Below are 27,503 nucleotides of genomic sequence, written 5' to 3' on the forward strand. Positions count from 1 at the left end.
TCAGGAGAGGAAACCTCAAACCTCTGAGGTTCAGATTGAGAGGCTGCAACAGTCCTGAGGACCTGGTGTGTGTGTGTGTGTGTGTGTGTGTGTGTGTGTGTGTGTGTGTGTGTGTGTGTGTGTGTGTGTGTGTGTGTGTGTGTGTGTGTGTGTGTGTGTTTGTGTATCGCCATCAGGAAGCAGTGAGCAGTGTTGTTAAGAAGGTAGATTTGTGTCTTTTTTACACAAGCAAATTTCTAGTTTGTAAGAAAATTATCTCCAAATCTTTGCTTTCAATTCAAAAAAGTTTTTAAAAAAAAACAAAAAACTTTGCTCTCAATCCAAGCGCTTTTTTTGAGAGCAATTTTTTTTTTAGAACAATTTTTTTTAGAGCAATTTTTTTTTAGAACTATTTTTTTAGAGCAAATTTTTTTTAAAGCTAATTTTTTTTGACAGCATTTTCTTTTTGAGAGAACATTTTTTTGAAATAACTTTTTTTGTTAAAGCAATTTTTTTTAAACATTTTTTTTGAGAGCAATTTTTTTTTCAGAGCAAATTTTTTTTTTCAGAGAACATTTTTTTTTAAACAACTTTTTTTTTAGAGCAATGTTTTTTTAAACAATTTTTTTTAAACTTTTTTTTTGAGAGCAAATCTTTTTGAGAGAACTTTTTTTTTTTGAGCATTTTTTTTTTTGACAAAGATTTGGAGATAATTTACTTTCAAACTAGACATTTGCTCGGGTAAAAAGACACAAATCTACCTCCATAGTTGTCGTTTCATTAGCGTCTGTACTGGAGGAGCAGCTCAATCTTATAATAGGATATTTATATTCTGTTTGAACGTGCTCATGAAATATAAATCTACTGACGTACGAATGGATCCAACCAAAACACAAGAGTGTGTGTGAGGGGCTTCAGTGTGACTGAAGCGACAACAAACAAACAAACAAATCGCCATGCACTGGAAATAAAGTCGACGGCGGCTTTCACCAAACCGTCCTGATGAAATAATAAGCAGGATGACGAGGAGCGACCGGAGCTTATTTCATCATTTGGTCCGTTTTGCAACACAAGAAGCTTCATCACATCTTTTCTCTCAGAGGAAAACAACTTGTTTTCTCACTTTGTGCTGTCGACACACAACAACGAGCAGCGCTGTGGTTTCTGCCGACAGATATTTTGTTCCTCAGATATCAGAAAGAGCATGAAGAGACATTCTTCTTATTAACTTTATGAAACATTCTTCTTATTAACTTTATGAAACATTCTTCTTATTAACTTTCCTTTGAAACGTTTGACAAAGGATGTTGTTGCACATAACACATGACAGCGTGTGGAGCGATCACACTGGAATCATGAAATATGATGTTTGTGTTTGAATGGAACCACAACCTGATGACATCATATACATATATATATATACATATATATATATATATATATATATATATATATATATATATATATATATATATATGTATATATATATATAAATGTATTTATATATATGTATATATATACATATATATAAATATATTTATATATATATGTATATATACACATATATATAAATATATTTATATATATATATAAATATATATATATATATATGTGTATATATATGTATATATATACACATATATATAAATATATTTATATACATATATATACATATATATATATATATAAATATATTTATTTATATATATACATATATATATATATAAATATACATATATATATATATATATATAAATATATTTATTTATATATATACATATATATATATAAATATACATATATATATATACATATATCTCTACATATATATATATATAAATATATTTATTTATATATATATATATAGACATATATGTGTATATATATATATATATATACACATATATGTCTATATATATATATATATATATATATATGTCTATATATATATATATATAGACATATATGTGTATATATATATATATATATATATATATATATATATATATATATATATATATATATATATATATATATATATATAAAATCTCTCAGTCCACGTTGGTTTGTGCTGCTATCAGCAGTTTTTCCGGCGCCAGCAGGACGTTGTCGTCTGTCGCCTCCAGAGAACGACAGCATGAGCTCCACGTGACGGCAGCAGCAGCTTGCGCCGCTTATTTTATACTTTCTTATTATTCCAGGTCTGCATGTATAATGCAAGCAATTTCCTGATGTAAGCAATCACAAATGAAGAGTGGATTATGGATTAGAGCGTCTCCGCCGCTCCTGATAGCGTAAGTGGGCGCTCTCTCAGGTCTGCGCTGGCAAAATGGATTATCTGCTGCGCCCTATGAAATAACTTTCTCTTTTTTTATTCCTCCTTCTTCTTCCTCCTCCTGCAGTTTAAAACCCAGTAGGTGCGTTCCATTAGCAAAATGATTTTGCGGCGGAGGAGGGGCCGGGGCGCCGAGTCCGCATGTGTGACGCAGAGGGAATAATCCATGAGTCGCTTGCTTCGCCCGAACCGACAAAGCCGGTCTGCGGCCGCGAGGCGGCTTGACCTTTACGAGGGGAGAACGACGGATCTGCTGCTTCCTGCTGCCCCGCCAAGACATCACACGAGAAGCTCTCGCCGCACACCAGAGTCCAGGTTTAGAGGACCGGACCCGAGCGGGAACGAGCTTGTGTTGAATCCAAATGAGAGCCAGAGACTCCACCTTGTGGGCTTCTACGTTTCATGTGAATTAGTTGCACAGGATAGTGAACACGTCAGAGAACAACCATGACTAGAAGAATGCCTTCAGACGGCCGCTACGAGCTAACGGTGCTAGCAGCATTAGCATGGAAAACGGTGCTGACAGAGCTAGCGATGAACGAAGGTAAAGGTCAAGGGAAGGTCAGTACTTCCTCCTTTTACGTGTCAAAAAAGAAGCTGGTTGCTAACAAGTGGCTAAATGAAACTACAATACGCCACCAAACATTATTCATCTGGTGTTTCCTGTTTCTAAATTCAATCACACAGTTTTTTTAATGGAAAGTTCATAATGTGGAGATGAGTTTCCCTTCCCGGCGTCATGAAGATGTGCTTCCATCATCTTCCTCCGCTGTGGAGGGCAGAATGAAGCCGTCGCCCTCGCTCCATGTCGTCCTGTCGTGTCTCTCATGGAGCTTTTTGTCGTTTCTTCGGGAGAAACTGATTAAATTAAAACCAATGAAAACCATCCGTGTCCGAGAAGCGAGACGATCGCCGCCTCTCGCTGCCTTTTTGAGTCGGATGATGACGTTTGACTTTTTCCAGCTCTGGGAATTATAAAGTCCTCGTCTTTCCACGACATCTGGGACGCCCTCACGCTAATGCTGCGTCTTATCGCCTCATCAGCTCGCTATCGCTTTAACACTTTCATCCGGATTTACTGGAACTTTGCGCTGGCCGTCAGATGAGCGAGCAGGCTTTTAGCTCTCTGCGCTCCGGTCAGACTGCTGCCGGCAAATCCTCCGCCGCCACCATGGAGGCTCACGGTCGACTATCTGGTCATATCGAGGGCTGAAGGGCAAACTGCTGTCTGCTGAAGGATCCAGGAAGAGGGAAACCTGCTGTCTGCACTTCATCTTCTTCTTTTAGTATGTTTGGTGTTTTGTACTGAGTACACTTAACAAATAGCATTCGCAAAACAACATTTTTTAGATATGAAGTTTTGTACGGAAGCCGATTTACACCAGTAAAATAAAACAAGTATGGGATGGAAAGTCAACATTATGAGATAGAAAGTCAAAATGATGAGATAGAAAGTTAACATTATGAGATAGAAAGACAACATTATGAGATAGAAAGTCAACATTATCAGATAGAAAGACAAAATAATGAGATAGAAAGACAAAATAATGAGATAGAAAGTCGAAATTATGAGATAGAAAGTCATTAGTTTGGGATAGAAAGTCTAAATCCATCCATGAAGATTAAGCACATTAAGAACAGGACTGGTGGTGTTTGTTCAGACAGACAGACAGACAGACAGACAGACAGACAGACAGACAGACAGACAGACAGACAGACAGACAGACAGACAGACAGACAGACAGACAGACAGACAGACAGACAGACAGGTGGAGAGTGGTCGGTGCGTTAATTTAACGTTTCACAGAGGAGATTGCCCTGTGGAAACCCTGCAGCTTCTTCTTCTTCTTCTTCTTCTTCTTCTTCTTCTTCTTCTTCTTCTTTTTCGTCTTCTTCTTCTTCTTCTTCTTCTTCTTCTTCTTCTTCGTCTTCTTCTTCTCTGAGGTTTAAAGCGTCGCCTCCTTCGCAGACAGACGGGTGACATCCAGCGAGGTGAGCGTGTGTTTGGATACCGAGTGTTTCTATTCTTAGAAATGATCAAACTAAAGGCACGCAGCGAGGAAGAGAAGATTAACTGCCGGGAAGAGAGTTATTCTCTTTTTTTCATTTTTTTTTCATATCAATAATGGATCCCAAATGCTTTGCGGACACAGACACACACACACACACACACACACACACACACACACACACACACACACACTCTCTGCTTCCCTCTCCTCACTCTTCATCATCATGCTAACCCTGCGTGTTTCACTCGGCAGGAGGCGGCGGGGCTCATTGTTATTCCACGAGGGTCGGCTGATCTCAGCCCGACCGTCTGCGCCTCCTCTCCTGCGGCTGCACAGCGTTCCTGCGTTGTTTGGCTCCCGGGGATCAGAACATCTCTCATCCCGGGGATCTGCTAGAGAACGTGGGGGAGATCTGCGCGAGAAGCCGTCTCTCTAGGGGAGGGATTCCTCACCGGGAAATGAGGAAGGGAAAGAGCTGAGTGAGGGAGCGAGGGAGCGAGAGGGAGGGAGGGAGGAAAGGAGGGAGGAGGGGAGGCCTCGCTGTGCTCCGAGCTCCTCGGGGCTACGAACTGTGAAGGTATGAAGGTTTGTGTCTTCCTCACCCGAGCAAATTTCTAGTTTGAAAGTAAATTATCTCCAAATCTTTGTCAAAAAAAAGTTCTCTAAAAAATAGTGCTCTCAAAAAAATTGTTTAAAAAAAAAATTGTTTAAAAAAAAAAATTTGCTCTCAAAAAAATTGTTTTAAAAAAAAGTTCTTTAAAAAAAAAATTGCTCTAAAAAAAAAAAAAATTTGTTCGAAAAAAAAAATTCTAAAAAAAATGCACTCAAAAAGTTCTCTCAAAAAAGCGCTTGGGTTGAGAGCAAAGTGTTTTTTTTTTGAGAGATTTTTATTTTTTGAATTTTTGAATTGAGAGCAAAGATTTAGAGATAATTTACTTACAAAAAAGCTAGAAATTTGCTCGTGTTAAAAAGACACAAATCTACCTTCATATGAAGCTAAAAGCTTCTTCTCATATTGGGGGAAAGCGCAAAGCCACGTTGCGTTTGCTAGTTGCGTTTGCTAGCTGCCTTTGCTAGCTGCCTTTGCTAGCTGCCTTTGCCAGCTGCCTTTGCTAGCTGCTAGCTGCCTTTGCTAGCTGCCTTTGCTAGCTGCGTTGCTAGCTGCTAGCTGCCTTTGCCAGCTGCCTTTGCCAGCTGCCTTTGCTAGCTGCCTTTGCTAGCTGCCTTTGCTAGCTGCTAGCTGCCTTTGCTAGCTGCCTTTGCCAGCTGCCTTTGCTAGCTGCTAGCTGCCTTTGCTAGCTGCCTTTGCTAGCTGCCTTTGCTAGCTGCGTTGCTAGCTGCTAGCTGCTCGGTTATAACCGGCGGGAGGGAAGCGCGGAGCCGCCGTCTCCTTGAAGGAAGCATGTGTCTCTCCTTGAAAGACCGAGCCCATCAATAAGTGATGCTCTGTCTCTTCCAGTCCATCACGCAGGAGGAGGAGCCGCCGACGTTTGTTTCAGACGACCGGCAGCCGACACAACGCCGCCCCCCCTCTTCTTCTTTGCTCTTTTCAGAGGCCGCCGCTTGTTTTTGTTCAACTGGATGCTTTTACGGCGTCTGACAGTTTCTCAGGACTCCCAGAAAAGAGTTTTTCTCGAGTCACTTTGGTAAAAAGCTAAAATAAAAGACACAACTGCAGCCTCTGCGATGCCCTTTGCCCGTCCGGCTCGACGCATTCCAGCAGTCAGAAAGACGACGCAGAGCAGCGATAGGAGGCTTTTTTTTTGTTGTGTTGTTGTGTTGTTGTGTTGTTGGCCGCACTGACACCTAATCCCATTTCACAGAGCCGTGCAGCTGCGCCAGAATAATCACTTGATGGGAGTTGAAAGTGATTACCACTGTTCACTCTTATCTGCAACGAGTGCAGAGAATATCGTCCAACAACAACAACAACAACAACAACTGCTCGCCTCTGTGATGCCGGGCCAAGTGAGGAGCAGACGAGGGGGGGAAGAAGCCGCTAATGGTTTTCTATGGGATGTGTGTGTGTGTGTGTGTGTGTGTGTGTCATGTACAAAAGATGCACACACTGTAAGGCGATTCGCATGGATAAGTAATTAGAGCGGCCGCCTCGCACTGAACCGTCCTCTCGGCTCGTCAGCGTCTGGACGTCGCACACATTTCTTTTTTTTGGAGGGATAATCATCTGGTCGGCTTCCAAATAAATTGCATTAATTTATCATGTTTTTTGATTGAAAACTGTTTTTACTGCTAATTCCCCGCTGTGTCAGGATGCTCAGGGGAGAAAAAAAGCTAAACATATAATTTTGCAATTAAACAAAATCCAATTAACTCTTCAGAAAACTGGATTTTTTGGGGGGTGGAGGGGTTTAATATTATATTGTCTCTTCCATGTGAAGTAAAAGCTACTTTCTCGCTGAAGGACGTGTCGGCGATGGCGAGCGCTCGCCGCCACGAAGGCCACGAACCGGCGGCTTCCAGCTGAAGGACGCTCGCTGCCCCCCTCCCCTCCTCCCGATACGAGGAGGCGTTTCCTCACCTGGTTGTCGGACATGACGTAGAGGGAGCTCCTGTCCAGGGAGAAGGCCATGTCTCGGAGGACGGGGCTGCCGTCCTTCATCACGCTCACCGTCTCGTACAGCACGCCGCTCGCCAGAGGGCCGTCCACGCGGATCTGCAGAGGAACGGACAAACAGAGTGGAGACGGTGAATAACCTTTTTATTAATCCTTCCGCTCCCATTTTAAGTCCCAGCATGCCCCATTCAGATAATCTTTGGGTATAAAATCCTTCATTTTCTTGACTGAAACTCCTTCCTAACAGGACAAGACTTTGTTTTATTGTGGTTTTTGTTGCAGGTTCTGATTCTTTAGGTCCTAATCTTTCCATAAAGGTGTCTTATTGACGCTCCAGGAGGCTTTTTTGGGGAATCTGGCTCATATCATGCTGGATGTTCATAGTTACCATCAAAACATCTTTTAAAAGTGATTTTCTTGCAGATATACATTTTTTTCGCAAGACTCTGCTGAACAAATACATACAATAAACACAAGTATTGTAATTAATTTGGGGTTCCTGCGACGACTCAAACAGGGAAAAGAGGTCTGGAGACGACGTTGTTCCAGAGTTTAACAGGTTAAAGTGTATTAGTCGTCTCCCTCATTCGCTTTAAAAGAAACCAGATAAGCAGACCACCCAATTCCCCGTTTTTTGTTACCTTTTCTTGTGACATTTGGTGATTGTTTCAATGCCTAACATTTAAATAAATGTCTCATTAACACGCCTCAATCTTTTTCCCCGGAGTCACAACATGTCCTCTTGTGCATTTCTATTCTGTTCCACAAACAAATAGACGTTAATCAGTTGAAAACTCCTCTCCAGCGATCAGTGGGAACATTAGCTCATTTGCAGAGAAGCTGTTGATGTGAAATGACAGCCTGCTCATTTGTGCCAGCAGTGAGAAGTGCTCTGAAGTAAATCACTGAAAATGTGCAAATTCCTTCCTGGAAGCACTCGACAGACCGACGGTGAGCGAGCGCTTCATTATTCATTCACGTCACCGAGAAATGGCGGCCGCGTTGTGGCGTTTCAGACCGAGAGCAGCAGAAAACATCTGCTGCTGCTTGTCCACCCTCCAGGTATGGAGGTAGATTTGTGTATTTTTTACCCGAGCAAATTTCTAGTTTGTAAGTAAATTATCTCCAAATCTTTGCTGTTAAAAAAAAAAGCAAAAAATAAAAAAAGTTCTCTCAAAAAAAAAAGTTCTCTAAAAACAATGCTCTCCAAAAAAATTGCTCTAAAAAAAATGTTTAAAAAAAATAGTTAAAAAAAAAGTTTAAAAATAAACTTGCTCTCAAAAAAATGTTAAAATTTGCTCTAAAAAGAAGTTCCCTCCAAAAAAAATGCTTTAAAAAAATTGCTTTAAAAAAAATTGTTCTAAAAAAAATTTCTCGAAAACAAAATGCTCTCCAAAAAAATCTCTCAAAAAATATTGTTTTAAAAAAAATTGCTAAAAAAAAATTTCTCTCAAAAAAAAAAATGCTTAAAAAAATTGTTCTAAAAAAAAAAGTTCTCTAAAAAAAATTTCTCGGATTGAGAGCAAAGATTTTTTTTTTGAGAGAACTTTTTTTTTGAGCAGTTTTTTTTTTAAAGCAAAGATTTGGAGATAAATTACTTACAAACTAGAAATTTGCTCGGGTAAAAAAGACACAAATCTACCTCCATAAATAAACGCAAGATAATGAAGATGTGGAGCAGAGAACAGTTTAAATGTTTCATGCCAGCGTTCGCGGCGTCGAGCGGACTCAGACGCCCTCGACCGAACAAATCTCATTTGCCTGCATAAGATGCTGCGTGCGTGCCAGGTTCTGGCTCACATGGCGTCCGCCGCCGCCGCCGCCGCCGCTCAACGGGGACAGCCAATCAATACCGACTGATTACATGATTGGATCCCCTGGGCACCAAAACTTCATCAATCAATCACCGCCTCCACCTTCCAGGCAGCTGCGCCGCTCCAACCGCCAGCGCCGCCAGACGAGAAGGAAGAAAAGGAGGGAGAAGCGTGTGTGTGTGTGTGTGTGTGTGTGTGTGTGTGTGTGTGTGTGTGTGTGTGTGTGTGTGTGTGTGTGTGTGTCATCCTCTGCATACAGAAACACCAAAGTAATGAGCACAATAGTGACACGATATCGTCTGTTGATTCCAGATCACAAGAGAGGATACGACGCCTCTCGCCGGTTATTACCTCCACACTCGGCCTTTTTAAAATAGTTGTTTCATACACAGATTTATCTCTGAGCTGAGCTTCTTTCTTCTCATTGTCTCCTCTTCCTCCTCCTCCTCTCCCTCACTATCCCACACAGCCATGGAGCCAGTCGACATTATTGTTTCCCACAGTCTTCATTTCATAAACAGAAACCAGAGCGCGTCAGCGTTTCTGTGGTGAAGAAACAACCCGGAGAAGCACAGACTCTGAGCCGTGTGTGCTTTCTAGTTGAAGATGATGAGGTTGGACTGAGAGGAAGAGCTCAGACAGAACCCTGACCCGTCGTGACCGATCCGCCGTGTTGGATTTCAGCGGATTTCAGAGTGTTTTTTTTTGTTTTATCGTTTAAAGCGGCGCTGACCAGAAGCGGCCCTGTGGGGACTGAACCGGTCCTCCATCTCTCCTTAAGCCCCCGGCTCCCTAATGAGAGGAAGGCCGGTTTAATTGGTTTTATAATGAGCCTGCGTGTAGGAAGCAGCACACAAAGTGACGTCTACACACACACACACACTCTCACACACACACACACACACACACACAGGCTCGCAAACAAAGACGCGCCGCCGCCTCTCATTAAACCTGCAGCTGTGTATTCTGTGCATGATCGCTTGTTGGGATCAATACGCCATCTCATGGATTATTGCGTTTTAGGGAACGCACACCCCCAAAAAATGCGACAATCTGCGTCGTGCAAAAATAAAAATGAGGGTCTCGTTCTGACTCGTGAACGGGGGATGGAGCCCGATCATGACGACGGCGGGAAAATCAATACAGCACAGTATCGCGATATTTTACGTATCGCGATATTTTGCGTATCGCGATACACACGGAAGCCGAGTATCGATCTTTTATTTAATCAATCCTAAACGTTTTGGTGACAATTTGTTGACAAAGTTTTCCTTCCGGGACAATTTGCGGTTAAATACTTTTTTATAAATCGCATTATATATATCGCAATACTCAATGTATCGCGATAATATTGTATCGGGAATCAGCAATCGTGACGACATTGTATCGTAGGACTTCTGGTGATTCCCGCCGCTACGTCTATGTGATGAAATCAGCCGCCGTCGACCGACCGAGCGTAAGCTTCCTGCTAGCTTTATTTATTTATTGATTTATTTATTTATTTATTTGCACACTTGAAACAATAAAATAAAATTACAACAGAGACAAATGAATATAAAACTCCAGGAAGAGACAAAAAGCCAAGTGAGCTTATTTGAAGCCTCCACCTAATAAAGTTAAAACAAAAAAAGAACTAATAACAGCTAATACAATAACTAATAACAGCTAATACAATAACTAATAACAGCTAATACAAGAAAGACATGAACACTAATACATAAACAAAAACAACCACAAAAAAAACTCTTACAAAACAGCAATTAGACTTTCTTTTCGGCCTTTTTTAAAACATTTGATAGAAGGACATTTCTTCTTTGTTATTGTGGATTAAAAAGCAACCTGATCCGCCTGAGAGACAGGAAGTGGTCACATTTAAATGTCTCGGTGGTGAGGCGTTCGCTGCGTCGGTCAGTACGAACATATTCCCAGAAAGATTCCCCCGTGTGTGTGTGTGGGCCGTTAATACCACACGTATGACCTCATGAGCTCCTGCATTTCATTTTCTCTTCCCAGCGTCTCACAGCTGACGAGGATATATATTTAACCCATGAATAATATTCAAGCCAATAACAGCGGCGTCCTTCCTGCTGCTGAACCTGCCGACGGTTATAAACAACCGGCTTAGTTTGGCTTCCACCAACAGAGATGCAGCGTGAGCTCGTGTCCTCCAATCAAAACAGCCTCCTTTTATTTTTTATGGGGGTTTGAGTCATAACTGCTCGGCTGCACTCTCATCCTGCGAGAGCCAAAGAAAACAACAACAAAAACAACAACTGTCACTCGGCTTCACTCAGGTCGGCTGCGTTGTGAAGCCGCTCGTCTCTCCTGAGAGTTTCTACAAGATGCATTTCAGTACGGAAGTAGATTTGTGTCTTTTTTACACGAGCAAGTTTATAGTTTGTAAATAAAGTATCTCCAAAGCATTTTTTTTCGAGCATTTTATTTTTTCGAGAACTTTTTTTTTTCGAGCAAATTTTGTATTTTTTTTTTTTTGAGAATTCTTTTTCGAGAACTTTTTTTTTTAAGAGCGGATTTTTTTTTAGAGAATTTTTTTTTTTTTAGAGATTTTTTTTTTTTAAGAGCATTTTTTTCCGAGCAATTTCTTTTGGAGCATTTTTTTTGAGAATTTTTTTTTTGAGAACTTTTTTTTTAAGAGTGCATTTTTCTTTAGAACCTTTTTTTTAGAGCATTTTTTATTTTTTTTAGAGCATTTTTTTTTACAGCAAAGACTTGGAGATAATTTACTTACAAACTAAAAATGTGCTGAGGTAAAAAAGACACAAATCTACCTCCATACATCAGATGATGATTTGTATTCGCGCTCAGACGAAGTGTAAACGTCTGAACCGCTGCACACGAGGAAACCTCGTACAGCAGGTGATCGCTACGTTCATGCGGTCCAGAAAGTCCAGATGTGTGTCCGGTCCGACCTAAACATGTGGACGGTGACCCGGCGGGCAGGCGGCGCTCTGTTAAAGCCATCGTTCCCGATCTGCCGCTCTGACCCGGTTTCACCCCCGTCGTCCGGTCCGTCCACACGGACGCCGCTTCATTTATTCCGCCAACAGAACTCGTCTCCCTCGGCCTTTTGCGTGACATTTAGCTGGAAATCACTGACTCATCCTGCATGCAAACATCGGATTTGATGAGATTGTTTTTCCAAGAGGGCGGACCGAGCGAGAGCGCACGCAAGGCTCGGTCCAGAGAGGACGTGCACAGACTGGAGCACAAGATGTGTTGGCACCGGCTTCGCCGACGGGGAGCGACATAAGGGACGGACAACCGGCCGTCTTTTTAGGGTCGAGTGGCCGCGCGTATGGTCCGATCCGAGGGGAGCGGGGCGTCGATTAGCCGGCGTGAGCATCGCGGCCCCGTGAGCGCTAACGAGACGAGGACTTGGACTCGAACGCCGCTGCAAACGAGACGCTGTGCTTCACGCCGCCTCGAGCTGTGAAGTCCTCACTCACTGCTGCAAACTACACGCTCCAGTTGAGCAACACGCCGCCTTCAACATGTGCATCTTGGGTCTGATCCCCCTCTGACAACTGTTATATAGTAGAGTTGTGTTTATGAAATATGGCCAAAGTTCCCTCTGTAAGCATTGTTTTAACTTCGCTGCACTGCAAAACCTCTAAAGTGAAAGCAGCTCTTCAACAGCAAGACGTTGGAGCGGCTTCATATCTTGTTCTTGTTTTGGTGTGAATCCGGAGCGTTCGTCCTGTTGCTTCATCTTTTAATGTTTTTAATCTGTGTCGTGTGATTTCTTGTGACTGTTGACACGTTTCCTGTCTCGGCAGAAAAGAGCTCGTTGCATCTCAACGTCCGATCTGAATAAAAAAGAAATAAAAGAGCTGGATGCGGCAGGCTGATGGAAACGAAGAGGGGCGGGGCCACAGTGTGTGTGTGTGTGTGTGTGTGTGTGTGTGTGTGTGTGTGTGTGTGTGTGTGTGTGTGTGTGGATGGGGGGGGCGCAGGACGAATCATTCAGCCGTCACATTAGCTTCATCCACAAAGAGAAGCGTATTGATCCCGTTTGTTTAGCGAGAGCACAAACCTAAACGGGAACTGGGCTGGAAGGAGAGGTCACGGCGTGTGTGTGTGTGTGTGTGTGTGTGTGTGTGTGTGTGTGTGTGTGTGTGTGTAGGGTTTTGTTGTGTTGTTATTAGGGTTGTTGTCAAAAAGCCTTCCAGTTGCAGCGTCCGTTGTTTTCAGTTTCAACCTTCAGCTTCGTGGCGAGCGTCCAAAGTCTTCATGCCACAATTTCCAGAACTCGACCACAGTCTCCTCTCGTCTTCTCTCTCCTCGTCCTCGAGGACCCGGTTTCCTGTTCTCTCGTTCCTCGTCCTCCTCCGAACGCCCCCGGTCCCTCCAGTCATTCCCATTGTGTGTGTTTCTTCTTCTTCTTCTGGTTCCCACTATAACAAAAGCGCTGGCAGGAGGAAGAGGAGGAGGAGGAGGAGGAGGAGGGGCGGTGGAACAATCCATGGCGCCCGTATGTTTCTCATTCTGCTGACCGCGACGCAGCCTCAGTGCTGCTATTCCTGTGAATGCATGAAAGCAGCGAGAGGACGGGGGAAGAGCTGCAGAGCGACACACACCTGTTGTGTGTGTTCTCACCAAACTGCCTCGTCTTCACAGCTTTTGCTGTCTCAGCGGCGGCGAGGCGTCTGGTGGCGAGGCGTCTGGTGGCGATCCGCTCGGTGAGACTCTCGCCCTCCTTTCATGCGGCGATGAAAATCCTTTCAATTTAGCCTCAAACACACCGATTCAGCCGCGGCGCCCGTCCTCTGGAAGCTCTGTTCTAATGGTTTCAATCAGCAGACCCTCCTCTTCCCTCCTCTTCCCTCCTCTTCCCTCCTCTTCCCTCCTCTTCCCTCCTCTTCCCTCCTCTTCCCTCCTCTTCCCTCCTCTTCCCTCGTTTGGACGCTGGAGAATTTCCACCCAAGCCGGTCCACTCTCCGTACGCCATGAATGAGGTTGCAAAGGGGCGGAAAGTTTCCGGTAAATTTCCGGAAAGTTTTCACGGGAATTTTGAAAAAAAGAAATGTGCCTTTAGTTTTTTGCAACTTTTTTTTGTGCATCCTTCAAACGAGCTAATGCTAATGCTAACGCTCCTACGATCGCTGAGCGCTGACGGTGAACTCTTTCAACATGAACGGGTTTAATCGCAGCAGCTGTGACATCATCGAGGTCTGAAACGGGACGCACACGTCTTAACACGCTGGCGATGTCTGCGCTGTCTTACTGCGCTGTAACGCAGCAGCAGTTGTGTGTTTGACGCTGCCGCGAGGTGAGTGTGATGTCATCCTCTGTGTCTGCTAACTGAGACTCACATCTGCTGTTAAAGTGTGAAACCTCAGGAAACGGGTTTGTAGTCTTGAAGGTTTTTTTATGCTGTTTATAGACCAAATTATTTTGTCTACATTATCCAAAAACTCTGGCTTGTATGGAAGTAGAGTTGTGTCTTTTTTACATGAGCAAAGTTCTAGTTTGTAAATAAATTATCTCCAAATCTTTGCTCTCAATTCAAAAAAGTTCTCTCAAAAAAAAAAACGCTCTCAAATAAAGAGCACCTTTTTTTTTGAGAGAATTTTTTTTTTTTTAGAGCAGTTTTTTTTTTGAAGAGCAGTTGTTTCTTTTGAGAGAACAATTTTTTTAGAGCAAATTTTTATTTTGAGGGCAATTTTTTTGGGAGTTTTTTTGACAGCAAATTTCTTTTTTCGAGAGAACTTTCGAGAGAAGAGTATTTTTTTTTGACAGCAAAGATTTGGAGATGATTTACATACAAACTAGAAATTTGCTTGGGTAAAAAATACACAAATCTACTTCCATAGGTTGCAAATCTTTTAACGTTGCTGCTTGGTTGGTCGGTGGCCTTCAGCTTCACACAACGACGCGTTAACTCCTCTGGTGTCGGCGTGGACGTGAAACCTCACGTCTTCACAGGAACTTTGGTTTCTACTCAGAAAAACTGCTTTGTGAGGGTTTGGAAAAGATTGTGGTTGATGTTTACTTCACTGACTCACAACTCATGTGACTACAGAGTGACGCACAACTCGTGTGACGCAACAAAATGAGTCCCTGTTCACTGTGAGTCTCACGCGGGACACAAGCAGCAGCCTCCTGGGTGAAAGTCCTGCGTTCGTTCGACTCGTTAATGTTGCAGCGAGCGGTTACGACCTTTGACCTTTGCTCATCCTTGTAGCCGCTAGCAGGTAGAAGCTAGTGATGACAGAATATATATACAGATATTCACATCTGGACGTATTGATAGGCGACGACAGACTCATCCATATGCTGCGAGGAGCCCGGATAGTGAGCCTGACTCGTCCCCGTGACCTTTGACCCCCCGGCTACACCCGTCCTGTAGCCGGCTTGACGTTAGCATTCACTGCTACGCCCCGTTTCCACTCGGCCTGTCCGGTTGGAGGTGATGGAAAAGGAGCCAGCGAGGCGACGCCGTGCTGCTCCGAGGCTCCTGGGACTCACGACCTCTGACCTCTGACCTCTGACCTCTCCACGCTCTGCGCTTAAAGCGGCGAGGACGGATTCTCACAGACTTTTACATCCGTGTCTGTTGTTTCTCTCTTTCTTTTCTATCTCTCTCTCTCTTCCCTCAATGAAAGCGCTGCAGTGATGCTATCTGTGCTGCTGTCTGGACACGAGTGTGTGTGTGTGTGTGTGTGTGTGTGAGTGTGTGTGTGTGCGTGTGTGTGTGTGTGTGTCAGACAGATGTCTCCTCATAAGACTGTGGCCTCCAGGCTCATGTCACAACAGTCCTCTCACACATTTCCTCAGTCGGCCTCGTGCCTCAGCAGCAGCACCCGCGGGTGCTAGCGAGTCGCTCTGGTTGGATCAGACGGGTGAGAGGAGCCTTGAGGCGCTTCGTGGTGACGTCTCGTTACAGCGGACGCATCGGAGATGAAACATGACGGACAATGAGCTTCCCGGACCTCTCAATAAGGTCATCGTGTGTCTGAGTTGTGCTGCAAGTCGTTAAAAATGGATGACGTCATTAAAAATGGCGTCACAAAGCGAGAGGAGGATTCGCTTTTTTTTTTCAATTAGTTAATTGCTCGTTAACGCTCATAATGTGATTTGTTTCTGTCACCTTAACACAGAAGTAGATTAATGGACCAAGATGTTGGCTTTAAGACAGCTGTATGGTTTATTTTTTTACTTTTGGGTACAATTTTTCACTATTTTCTGACCTTTTATAGTCACATTGATGAGTCAATTAAGAACATAATTGGCAGATGAATCATTATGAGCTTGAACCATCACCTGTGAATCTGCTGCTAATATCAGAGGAAAGCTGCAGTGTTTGGACTCTTTATTCATATTTACATCGCCGTCTACTTTCGGTTTTGGATCTTCGCGACAAACTTGAATTGTTTGTCAAAGTGATTGTGAATGAATTTAATCTTCAGGTGCAGGTTTTATCCTCAGGATCTGAGCTTCTCTCTCTCTTCTAATCTACTTCATATTTTAACACTTTGAACGCCTTCAGGACGAGACGGAGTCGTAAAGTGTTGCCTCTCTCCTCTCCGACAGCGCCGGTCACTTCAGAACCGATATAAACACTTTAGCCTTCAGACGTGTTTCATGATGACGTTTGAACTCGTTCCTGTCAGTCACGCACTCGTCAGTATTCTGTATTAATAAAAAAATCCCTTCACCTGATGATGCAAGCCCGGCGGAGCAGCAGAAACACTAAAGGAATAAGAGATGCAGGCTTTGAAGGAGGAGGCTGGCGACGTCTGAACAAAAAGAGCAAAACCAACAACGCGTCGGTCCAGCTTCGTCTGTGGAAACCGTCCTTCTTTTGTTCCATCTGACGTTAAAAACAGGTCACGTGAGAATATTTAAAAGGATGAAGCTCAGTTCCTAAAACAGCTGGGCGCATGTTTTTTAGCCAGACGGAAATAAAAAGTAAATCTGTCGCGGCCTATTTTCTGCTGCAGAGTCTTAGTGAGTGTTTGTGTGTGTGTGTGTGTGTGTGTGTGTGTGTGTGTGTGTGTCATCCAGGGGCAACAGTGTGGTTCGCTGCTGTTTTTTCAACAGTCTGACAACAATGGAGGCGTTGAGACAGAGGAGGAAACATGGAGCATCTCACCAAACTCATCCTCTAAACAGAGGAAGGATTAAGTCAGACTTTGAAGAGTTAAAAACAAGAAGAAATAAACTAACAAAGCGTAAAATAGACGGAGAAAATAACAAGACTTTAATCTGTTTTTCAAAGCCCGACAGCCTACACGACACAGACAAACACCCGCACATCTATCTGTGTTCATATAAATGTTAAAATCCCTCTCAAGTACACAGATAATGTCCAAAGTTCTTTCTCCGTCTGAACGCCATGAAACCAAAACCCAGCCGGACGGCGTTCAACCAAAGTCGCATCACTTCCTGCCGCCGATACGAAGAAAAGGACTTGAAGGATCATCTCACGTCGAGCATCTCTGAGGGCTCCACCTCCTCCGTGAAGACGCCGCCGCGCGATCACCTCACCTTTTCTTCATCTTTACAATGCTCCGACGTAATCACCGAGATGGGTGAGGCGTCGCCCCCGTGGTGCTAATTAGCCCGTTAATTGATGATATTATTGCATTAATTAGCGTTAATGGATTAGAGATCATTATTGCGTGAATGTGCAGCGGCGGCGCGATGCAGAAACACAGAGGATGTGATGATGATGATGATGTAATGTGCAGTCAGAAACCTCGAGAGTGATGTAAGACATTAAAGGGACATTTCCACCAATCGGTTACTCCAGTAATTAGACTCAGACCATGAAAACACAGCTCTTCAGGAGGTTTATCATTTTATTTTGTTTAAAGGTTTATTTTATCATTTTATTTTGCATTAAAATTGTTTTATTTGTTCAAGTCTCATTTGGTCGAGGATTTAAAGAAACGATCTGAATTGTCACTCAAGATAAGTAGGACACTTTAACCTGTTTTTTTTGGAAACCGTACACCAATACGTGCCAATTTTAAGTCCCAGCATGCCCCATTCAGACGATCTTTTGGCTTAAAATATGTAATTTTTCCATTTTTTAAACCGAACAATAGTTTTTGGACTGAAACTCTTTCCTAACAGGACAAGACTTTGTTTTATTCTGATTTTAGTTGCAGGTTCTGATTCTGATTCGACTCAAACAGGGAAAAGACGTCTGGAGACAAAACTGGTTCCACAGTTTTAAACGGGTTAAATGATAAATAATGTTTTTGTTGGCAAGGAACATTTTTCATATTCATCATCGAAAATTTGCCAATTTAGGATCTGTTATTTCTGTGCCTGGGCTTGATGCTCGAGATGGATTCATAAATATCTTCCATGCGTGTTAGCCGTGTCGCTGATGTCTAGCTTGCTAGCGTTAGCATTTTTCACTCCCGCCTACTAAACTCTGATTGGTCGATTGTTAAGCCAACTGCAGGAAACAGCAGTAAACGTGCACACGCGAGCTCTGAAAACTGAAACCAGGAGATAACAAAACACCCAGAAGAGACAGAGAGGCTAACAGAGAGGCTAACGGAGAGGCTAACGGAGAGGCTAACGGAGTGGCTAACGGAGAGGCTAACGGAGAGGCTAACGGCTCACTGACGGCAGCTGCGAGGAATCACTAGCCGTCTGCAGACGGAGCGACGCCGTTCCGGTTGCAGACGACCCCGTGAGAACGAGTCGGTGTCGTCGTCGGCGTTCTCACCTTCTTCAGCCGGCCGCTCCTCGTCCCCAGGAAGATCACGCTGTGCCCGTTGTAGACGTACGAGGTCACAGAGGTCAGCCGGTCCCTGCTCTCCGTGAACAGCGTCCGGCCCGACACCAGCTGGGAGCCGCCCAGCGGCTGGTTGATGTCCAGGCCGCAGAAGTGATCGTCGATGGGAACCGGCTGCGTGGAGGGAGGGGAGGGTGTTAGAAAAGAAATATAGAAATATATAGAAGAAATAGAATACATATGCCAACATTTCAGCAACATTCTTTGCTCATTTATAGAGTTTTTGGAGGGTGAAGATTTTGTTACAATCCTGTAGTTTATCATTTCCCCTTCTTCTTTTTTTTGGGGGGGGGAAAACATTAGGACCAACAAAAAATAAATAAATAAATAATTCGGACCAAAAAAAACAACAACATTAGGATCAAAAAAAAAAAAAAATCGTTCTTTTCGTTGACGAAAATAAAAATAGCCAATGAAGGACAACGAAAAAAAAATTATGATTTTTTTTTTTTTTAGACCTAATTTTTTTTTTTTTATTCTCGTCTCAATTTATTTTTTATTTTTTTATTGGTCCTAATTATTATTATTTTTTTGGTCCTTAATTTTTTTTTACATCTTAATTTTTTTACATTTTTTTTTTGGGTCCTAATTTTTTTTTTGGTGTGTGGCGGGAATGGGCTTCCATATTTTTGAGATACCTACCTGAGCTGCTTATATGTGCCTTTTTTGTTTTTGCTCTTCGTGTTTGTTTTGTGCCTTGTTGTGTTTTGTTTGGCTCTGTCCTGTGTGTGTTTGTGCAATAGAAAAAAGACAACAATAAAAATATTTGTTAAAAAGAAAAGAAAAGAGAAAGATGTGGAGGGGAGGGAGGGGTGGAAAAAGAAGAGAGGTGAGCAGAAAGAGGAGTGAAGGTGACAGATGTGAGGAGGTGAGGTAAAGTGACTGTGATCACTGCAGACACACAAACACAAGAGAACAACTCACACTGACCCGTGGCGAGCGCCGCACGCCTTAAGTGCAATTTTTCAGGGTTGAAAAAAAACAAAACGATTTCTTCAAAAGGAGTTTTTTGTCCAGGCGGCCGCGTTCATCATCAGCGGGAAGACTAATCGCTGACGGCGAACGCCAGGAACGCCGTGTGTTTCGCGGTGTTTTTTCTGTGATTTTTAAGATCGCTTGATCCAACATCACACAAAGAGGCGCCGGCTTCTGATTGGGCATCAAAGAGACAGAGTTGGAGCTCTGCGGCCTCGTTGCGTCCACCAACACCTCACAGGATCGCTAATTGCCCGTCACTCAGCGTACGGATCCACCTTTTTTAGGGCAGCTAATTTCTTATGTCTTCCTCGCGCTCGTTAGCCTCGCTGCTGCTCTTCTTTCATGGAGCGTTCAGCTTCACTGAACGTGATCAGAGACGCGAACGCAGCACAAACAACCTCCACACGTCGGCCTTAACGAGACGTTTTCCTCCTCGTATGCAAACGCTCAAGTCTTCTCTTTTGAAGCTGGGTGTTGTCAGAGTCTGTGAATATTTGTTTTAACGTTTGTATTTGTTTCTATTGACTGAAATCAGCTCCTTAATCAGAATAAAGTCATGAATAGTATCCCCCAGGTGATGAATACTCGCTCAGGTGTCGCTCAGACTTGTATTTTGAGGTGAATTAAAGTTTTAATGGCTTCTGGATGGACTGACGTGAAGTTCGGCTCAGACGTTCATCAGGTTAAATTGTCATTACGAGCCTTCAGATCGTTTCCCTCCATGTTTAACGCTCCAAACAAAGAGTTTGGTACATCATCCATGAGCGGTTAGCTTAAAGCGTCCCCGTGGCTAAGTAGCATGGATGTTTTGTTTTGTTCCCAGTATTTGGCCGACGGTGACGTCGCCGCTTGAGAACTTTCTCGGAGTCTAAAATACTCAGTAACGAGCGACACATGAAGAATGAAGCCGTGCTGCTTTTCAATTCATTATCTTTAAATAAGAAAAGAATCATCTGATATCGTTGGTCGTGGAGAAAATCTCTTTCTTTGAATATCTCCATTTCTAATGTGAATGTAAGCGTTCATTTTAAAAAGCAAACCTCTTCTGCAATGTTTGTTCATCATTTTGTAAATGTAGAGAATTTGAATCCAATTTTAAATATCCAAAGATCTTTTTGACACGTGTATGTACATCATGTATTGTGAGAAAACTTCACCTCAGATGTCATAAATATGCTTTAAAAGTTAAAGTGACAAAGCTGCAATGATAATGTGTATTTATTATTTATTATTGGTTTCTGGAGGCTGAAAAAAGGTCAAGAAACTGTCGTATAACGCACAAGTATGAGGGTCGTATGAATTAACGTATGTCATATGCAACGACGTCACCTCACTGTTGAACACAGCGATCAGTTCATGCTAACGCGGCTAATCGAGCTAAGAAGTGTGACACCGTGTGATATTCATGCAGAATTTAAACGAGAGTTTAAATTGTAGAAGTGTCTCCTGTAAGAAAACCAAAAGTTCAGCCACTTAACCGACTATTTGTAACTTTAAACACCATCGCGAGTCATTGAAAGATATGAAGAGTTGAATGGAAAGTAGAAGGAAGCTCAGGAGACGAGTCTCAGATTTAGTTTGAATTAATTATTAGCGGCTTCTTCTGTGTTTTATAAAGAGTGCCTACGTGTTTTAATAATTGTTGTATTACAATCAAATGAGCCAAAACTCATCTGTAAAGTATTTGCTTTTTTTTAAAAGAATGTCCTTCTTTTGTTTCCGTAGCATTCGTTGTTCTTTAGCATCATTTTCTTCCTGCAGTATGTTTGTTGTCCTCGCCATGTGATCGTTGTTCTGCTGATGAAATGAAAGTGAAACGAGTTTCCGCATCCAGAAGCGTCATCAGAGCATTTCTAGACGCACTCGGCTGTTAATCTTTCTCTGATTGATTCACCATGTGACCAAAGAAACAGCATCCAAGCTAACAAAGCCTTTTGGACACAAAAGCCCTTTGGTTGCCTGCGCATTGGGAGTTAATTACTGTATTACTGCGCGTCTCTGTACATCGTATTAGTTTGATGGTTGGCGGATTCAAAGTACACGGTTTGAACAACCAGAGCAATAAGCGTTAAAACATTTAACGGCTCGCGTTCAACTTGTTGCCGTGAAAAGCTTCTCATCATAAAGAATTACAGCTTTCGCCAAAGAAACCCGACGTGGACGTTTAGAAGAAAGCCCTTTTCTCCAGATGAAGAGCAGGTTCAAACACTGCTGACAGCGCCGAGAGAAGGAAGGAAGGGGAGGAAGCGAGGGAGCGAAAGGGGAGGAGGAGGAGGAACCTCTGAATGAAATCAAAGCTCCATAGAAAACTCCTCTGATTAGCGTCGTGGAAATAATCTCCTGCAGCTCTGCTGCTCTCGCGGGATCCTGGAAACCTGAACGCCGTCTGCTGCCTGACGGCTATTGACGCTTCAACGGTGGTTGTGGGTCATGAAACAGAGACAACGTGCAGCAACTTACTGCTCACAGCGATGCAGGTCCACAGTCGGTCTAAAGATGTGTGTTTTAGGCCGTCTGGGTCCGTGATGCTGCTCCTCTCAACCAATAGAACGGCATTGGCGATGACGTTTTTGGAGGGAAACGTTTGTTTTTTTGACGTTTTACCCAGAAGTCTGTGCAGGTTGAACACACACTCCTTCACCCAGGAGACCGGTGTTCATGTCTCCCATGTGAAATCAGAAGTAATTGTGAGATAATTTTCAATTAAATCTGGAATTTAAATAAGGTAACGAATTATTATTTGAAGCCAAATCATGATGTTTTACCAAAAGAGGCGTTTTCAACTCCAACCACACGATTAGAAACATAATTGAGAGAGCAGCTGAGTTGTAGCAAAACATTTCAGGGGTTACGTCTCAGGGGTTACATTTCAGGGGTTAGATTTTAGGGGTTACGTTTTAGGGGTTATGTTTTAGGGGTTATGTTTTAGGGGTTATGTTTTCAGGGTTACGTTTTAGGGGTTACATTTCAGGGGTTACGTTTTAGGGGTTACGTTTTAGGGGTTATGTTTTCGGGGTTACATTTTAGGGGTTACATTTCAGGGGTTACATTTTAGGGGTTACATTTCAGGGGTTACATTTCAGGGGTTACATTTTAGGGGTTATGTTTTAGGGGTTACGTTTTCGGGGTTACGTTTTAGGGGTTACATTTTAGGGGTTATGTTTTCGGGGTTACATTTTAGGGGTTACATTTTAGGGGTTATATTTCAGGGGTTACATTTCAGGGGTTACATTTTAGGGTTACTTATTCGAGGCAAAAGCCAAAAGGTCCACCTACCGCCTTGGTGCACTGCACGTCTTTTCCCAGCAGCCAGTGCAGCTCCAGGTTGCCCTCGCCCTGGTAGCAGGACTGCAGCCGCTCCTTGATGCGCGCGTTCACGTCCCGGATGGTGAAGACGCACAGCGCCGAGTGGTCCGGGGGGTCGTGGCACTGCTTCTGTCCCTTGGAGAACACGGCGAAGAGCACGTCGTCCTGGGCGCTGACGTTGAGCGACCTCGCCAGGACGCCGCCGGCCTTGGCGAGGAACGCCGCCTGCAGCAGCCGGTACTCCTCGCCCTCGTGCACGCAGCCCACGGGCAGCGACACGTACGAGTGGAACTTCTTGTCCCCTTTGCACAGGCGGACGATGCGCGAGGTGTAGAACAAGTCGCCGGGCGAGCCGCCGGCGGGCATCCCGTTCTCCGGCGTCTCCGGCTGCACCGTCAGGAAGTAGACGAAGCTGCCGCTGGCGAAGCCGTAGACGTAGTAGATGTCGAAGTGCGGGACCAGGGCCAGCGTGTCCGAGGGGATTTTGATGAGCGACGACACAAAGTCGGTGTGGAGCTCGTAGTCCAGCATGGCGGAGGACTCGGGGTCGCGGGGCAGCTTGCGGCTGGAGATGGTCGGGAAGTAGTCCTGCTTGCCGCCGACGGCTGCGCCGACGTACAGCGTGGCGTCCTGGCCCTGCGACGGCACCACCACGCCGAACATGGTGCCCGTCCGGTTGTCGCTGGACAGGTAGTGCTCCTTCTTGTGCGTGGGCTCCACCAGGATGAACAGGTCGTCCAGCCGCATCAGCTTGCAGACGCCCTGGTAGAGGCTCCCGCACGCCAGCAGCCGGTTGTGCGAGTAGTCGACCAGCAGCAGCTTGTTCACGTTGTCGGTGGAGGCCAGCGGCTCCGAGCACGGCTGCACGATCAGGGGAGGGTAGCACGCCTTGTTGTCGTACTCCGGGCCCGTGTCGTGGGACACCAGCAGGGTGAGGTTGGCCGACAGCTTGTAGATTCGGTTGACGGCCCCGACGTACAGCGCCCCGGTGGACCGGTGCACCGTCAGGTGGTTCAGCGGCCACTCCTTCCTCTCCGACTGGAAGGCGCTCGGCGTCCGTCCGGCGGCGGCGGCGGCGGCGCCTTGATTCACGGAGATCAGAGTCAACAGCCAGAGGACCAGGGGCCACGACATGGCGCCCGGAGGTCGGTGGCCTTTAGCGAGGCCGCGGTGAGTCCATCCTTTATCCAAACACGTGCCCATCCCCGAAAAGGACTCCTCGAAAAAAAACCCACAAAGGTCCGATAACACCTTGAGATTGTGTCGCTGAAGCGCCGCCTCGTCCTCCTCACATCATCCTGAAAAGGGAAAAGAAAAGAGGTTGGTTTTAAACTCAGAAGACTCTTTCAGGGCATCATTAGACGCTCCGCCAAACCTCGACATACATGTGCTTGTTTTCCCCTCCGTCTGTTGCTTAGTAAGACAAATGAGACATCAAAGGAACAAGTAGTCATTTGTTCAAACTGTCGGCTCATATTTACTCGCCCGAGAGATGGTCCAACACCCCCCCCCGGACGGCGGGGGGCTCGTTATAGTCGCCCATCTGTAACCGAGAACTAACCGCGGCCCGTTGTTGGAACAAAGTGACGACGCGGCGGCTAATTTAATGATCCAAATGTATTAATTATGCGCCCATATTTTGGGCTCCCTGTTTTGCTTCCTCCCCTCCGCCGTTGTTCCTTTTAAACGGTTGAATCCAGGAGGAATTAATCACTCTCCACCGCAGACCGACATTCCTAAATTAATCAGGCTTCTTCTTCTTGTCGGGATGGCAAGGACTCGTTAGAGATTCAGAGCCGGGCGGCGTCAACCCCTCGCACTTCCCTGTTTAATTTCATTAGCATATTTCACGTAGATATTTCCAAAAGGGATAATGTCCCTAAAACAAGCGGATGGACGAGTTAGAAACAAGGGAAAGGACGTTAGATGTGTGTGTTTTCTCCACCATGTCATGACTATAATGTGTCTTTTAGTTTGATGCTAAATGTTAAAAGGTTTTTAATCTCAAAATAAAGACAGATGATTAGTGAAGGCGTCACGAGCGTGGGAGATAACAGATGTGGCGTCAGGTACACGGTGACTTCATCAGAGTCCATTAATGGAGTCGTAAAGCTGCCGGCGTGGAGGAGGATGGGCTGTGACCTAAAGACACCTCACCCTAAAGGGCGAATTATACTCTTGAAACTACAACTGCGGCTGGCTACGCAGTCGGGTTGACGGACTCGTTTTGGTTTATGGTTCCCGCCATCTGCGTGTCAGACGGGTTTTATAAATGCTCATATTTGACCTCTTCAGCCAAACGTTCTTCAACAGGATCCATTGTTCCTGTTTCTGCTGTGGCTTTTAAAAACAGAGGTTTCATGCTATGAAACCGGACATGAGAGACTCAGAAAGGACGTGGTTAGAGGACCAATCACAGCCTTGTGGGCTCGCGTTGCTTTGACAGATAGTCAGAAATTTGGGGCGACGCACGCAAGCGAGCAAAATGGCCGATTTGACCACACGAGGGCGGCCATGCGTGCTCGCGTCTCTGCGTAAAACCAGAGTATAAATCAGCCTTTAATCCTTAAAAAGCTTCTCCAACGCGGCTCCTGGAGGCGGCTTTCCCCTTCTCACTCCTCTGATAACACTTGTTTCAGGATTAAAACCCCTTCAGTGAGACGCTTCCTGCCAGAAGCGGCATGGCCACTGCCAGGGTGTTTTCGCTCGGTGACACTTCCTGATACAAGTGAAGGTTAAATGAAGACAGCCGTGTCACATCCGAAGAGAGGGGGAGGGGAGGATGGAGCGGATGGAGCGATGCTGAGCCGGCTGGACCGACTCCAGCTCCATCACCTCCCGTCCATCTGTCCGCCGGCGCTCCGACACCGCCGGAGAAGTCGCTCCGGTGTCTCGACCCGCTCGGCGTGAGCAAACGCTCGCCGGTAATTGGCCGCCGAAGAGCAACACCTGACTCGCACGCCGCGTGGCCGAATCCCAACTTCGCCGCGTTCGCTTTCCTTTAATTGTATCGCGTGACATTTACAGAGACCAAAGTGAGGCTTTCCTTTAATTGCAGCGCGTGACATTTACTCAGACCGGCGTGCGTCACACTCTGAGGATCCGTCTTCATCCGACGGCGCTTGAAATGGGAGATGACTTCTTTTCTTTTCTTCTCCGACTGGACTCACAGGAAACAGCGGCTGCTGTTATTGGTTGTCAGACAGCTGGGATCTGTTGTGTTGGCCGTGATGTTTACAGATCCTTTATTTTGGGGCAGAAATGGCGTCCGGCTATTTCCTCCTGAAAGTCTCTCTGTCCCTGAACCAGTTTCTGTGTCGATGTCACCGGGATGTTTTCTTCTTTTTTTTATGTGAAGAAACGATGAAAAGAGTATTCAGGCGTTTTTAGAAATGTTGCAGAGGAAGCGTTGACAGCCCTTTATCCTGATGGCTTCTGGGTAAAATATCAACTCTTTGAAGCGTTCCTGTTTGTTTTCCATCAACTAAATTGCCTCAACCAGAAAACCGGCCGTCACCAGAAAAGTTCACTCCCTGGAGGGCCAACCTTTACTTTGAAAAACCGATCTTCTTCTTCTTCTTCTTCTTCTTCTTCTTCTTCTTCTTCTTCTTCTTCTTCTTCTTCTTCTTCTTCTTCTTGTCCTTCTTCTTCTTTGTCTTCTCCTTCATCTTCTTCTTTGTCTTCTCCTTCATCTTCTTCTTTGTCTTCTCCTTCGTCTTCTTCTTGTCCTTTCTCGTCTTCTTCTTGTCCTTTGTCATCGTCTTCTTCGTCTTCGTCTTCTTCTCCTTCTTCTTCTTCTTCTTCTTCTTCTTCTCCTTCTTCTTGTCCTTCTTTGTCTTCTTCTTCTTTGTCTTCTTCTTGTCCTTTGTCTTCTTCTTCTTGTCTTTTGTCTTCTTCTCCTTCGTCTTCTTCTTCTTCTTCTTCTTCTTCTTCTTCGTCTTTTGTCTTCTTCTTCATCTTCTTCGTCTTCTCCTTTGTCTTCTTCTTCTTCTTCATCATGCAGCTTTTCAGCGTGAAAGGGGAACCGCTGGAAATGAAAAGTAAAACACTACAAAGCTGTTTGAAAGTGGGCGGATTATATCACAAAAATCTGACTCAATCCTTTGTGCGTATTCTGGAGCTGCGACAAAGAGGAACAGAATAGAGATTTTGTAGTTGATTCAACTTTAGTCTCTAAAACAGCTTTTGAATTTTCTCTCCAGTTTAACTCTGGCTGAAAAACTTCCTGCTGGTGAAAACCTTCGGTGTGGTTTTGCCCTTTCCTCGATGTCCGACGGCAAATAGCCGACCGTGTGATATTTGCAGAGTCTGGTGTGATCTTAAACATCAGACGCCGGCGGCGCCCGGAGGTTAATTCACTGTTCAGTCTGCTGTCAGAGAAAAACACAACAAACTCCCCAGAAGGACTCACAAAGCAGGAAGAACAAGAAGAGGAAGTAGGAAGCGTATGGAGGTAGATTTGTGTCTTTTTTACAAGAGCAAATTTCTAGTTTGTAAGTAAATTATCTCCAAATCTTTGCTCTCAATTCAAAGAAGTTCTTTAAAAAAAAAAAAAAAAAAATTCTCTCTCAAAAAAAAAGTTTGCTCTCAATCCAAGTGCTTTTTTTGAGAAAACTTTATTTTTTTCAGCATTTTTTTTAGAGCAATTTTTTTTTGAGAACTTTTTTTTTTAAGAAAACTTTATTTTTAAAGCATTTTTGAGAGCATTTTTTAAAGCAAATTTTAA

At 44.3% G+C, this 27,503-nt stretch overlaps 1 protein-coding gene across 1 annotated transcript in view; it reads right to left on the reverse strand.

The window, feature by feature from the left end:
- The window catches only part of LOC137798840 (plexin-A2-like), a 76,618-nt gene that overhangs the window by 39,128 nt on the left and 9,987 nt on the right, over nt 1-27,503 (reverse strand). The window contains exons 2-4 of the mRNA XM_068595838.1: nt 22,748-24,075; nt 18,425-18,607; nt 6,866-7,000 (exon numbers count right to left, since the gene is read on the reverse strand). Of these exons, the coding sequence (XP_068451939.1) occupies nt 6,866-7,000; nt 18,425-18,607; nt 22,748-23,980 (1,551 nt within the window). The 5' untranslated portion in view covers nt 23,981-24,075. The remainder of the gene's footprint in view (nt 1-6,865; nt 7,001-18,424; nt 18,608-22,747; nt 24,076-27,503) is intronic.

The sequence above is a fragment of the Clinocottus analis genome, unplaced genomic scaffold (assembly GCF_023055335.1).
Source record: "Clinocottus analis isolate CAN_PGR_092001 unplaced genomic scaffold, fCliAna1.0.p SCAF_32, whole genome shotgun sequence".
Lineage (NCBI taxonomy): Eukaryota > Metazoa > Chordata > Actinopteri > Perciformes > Cottidae > Clinocottus > Clinocottus analis.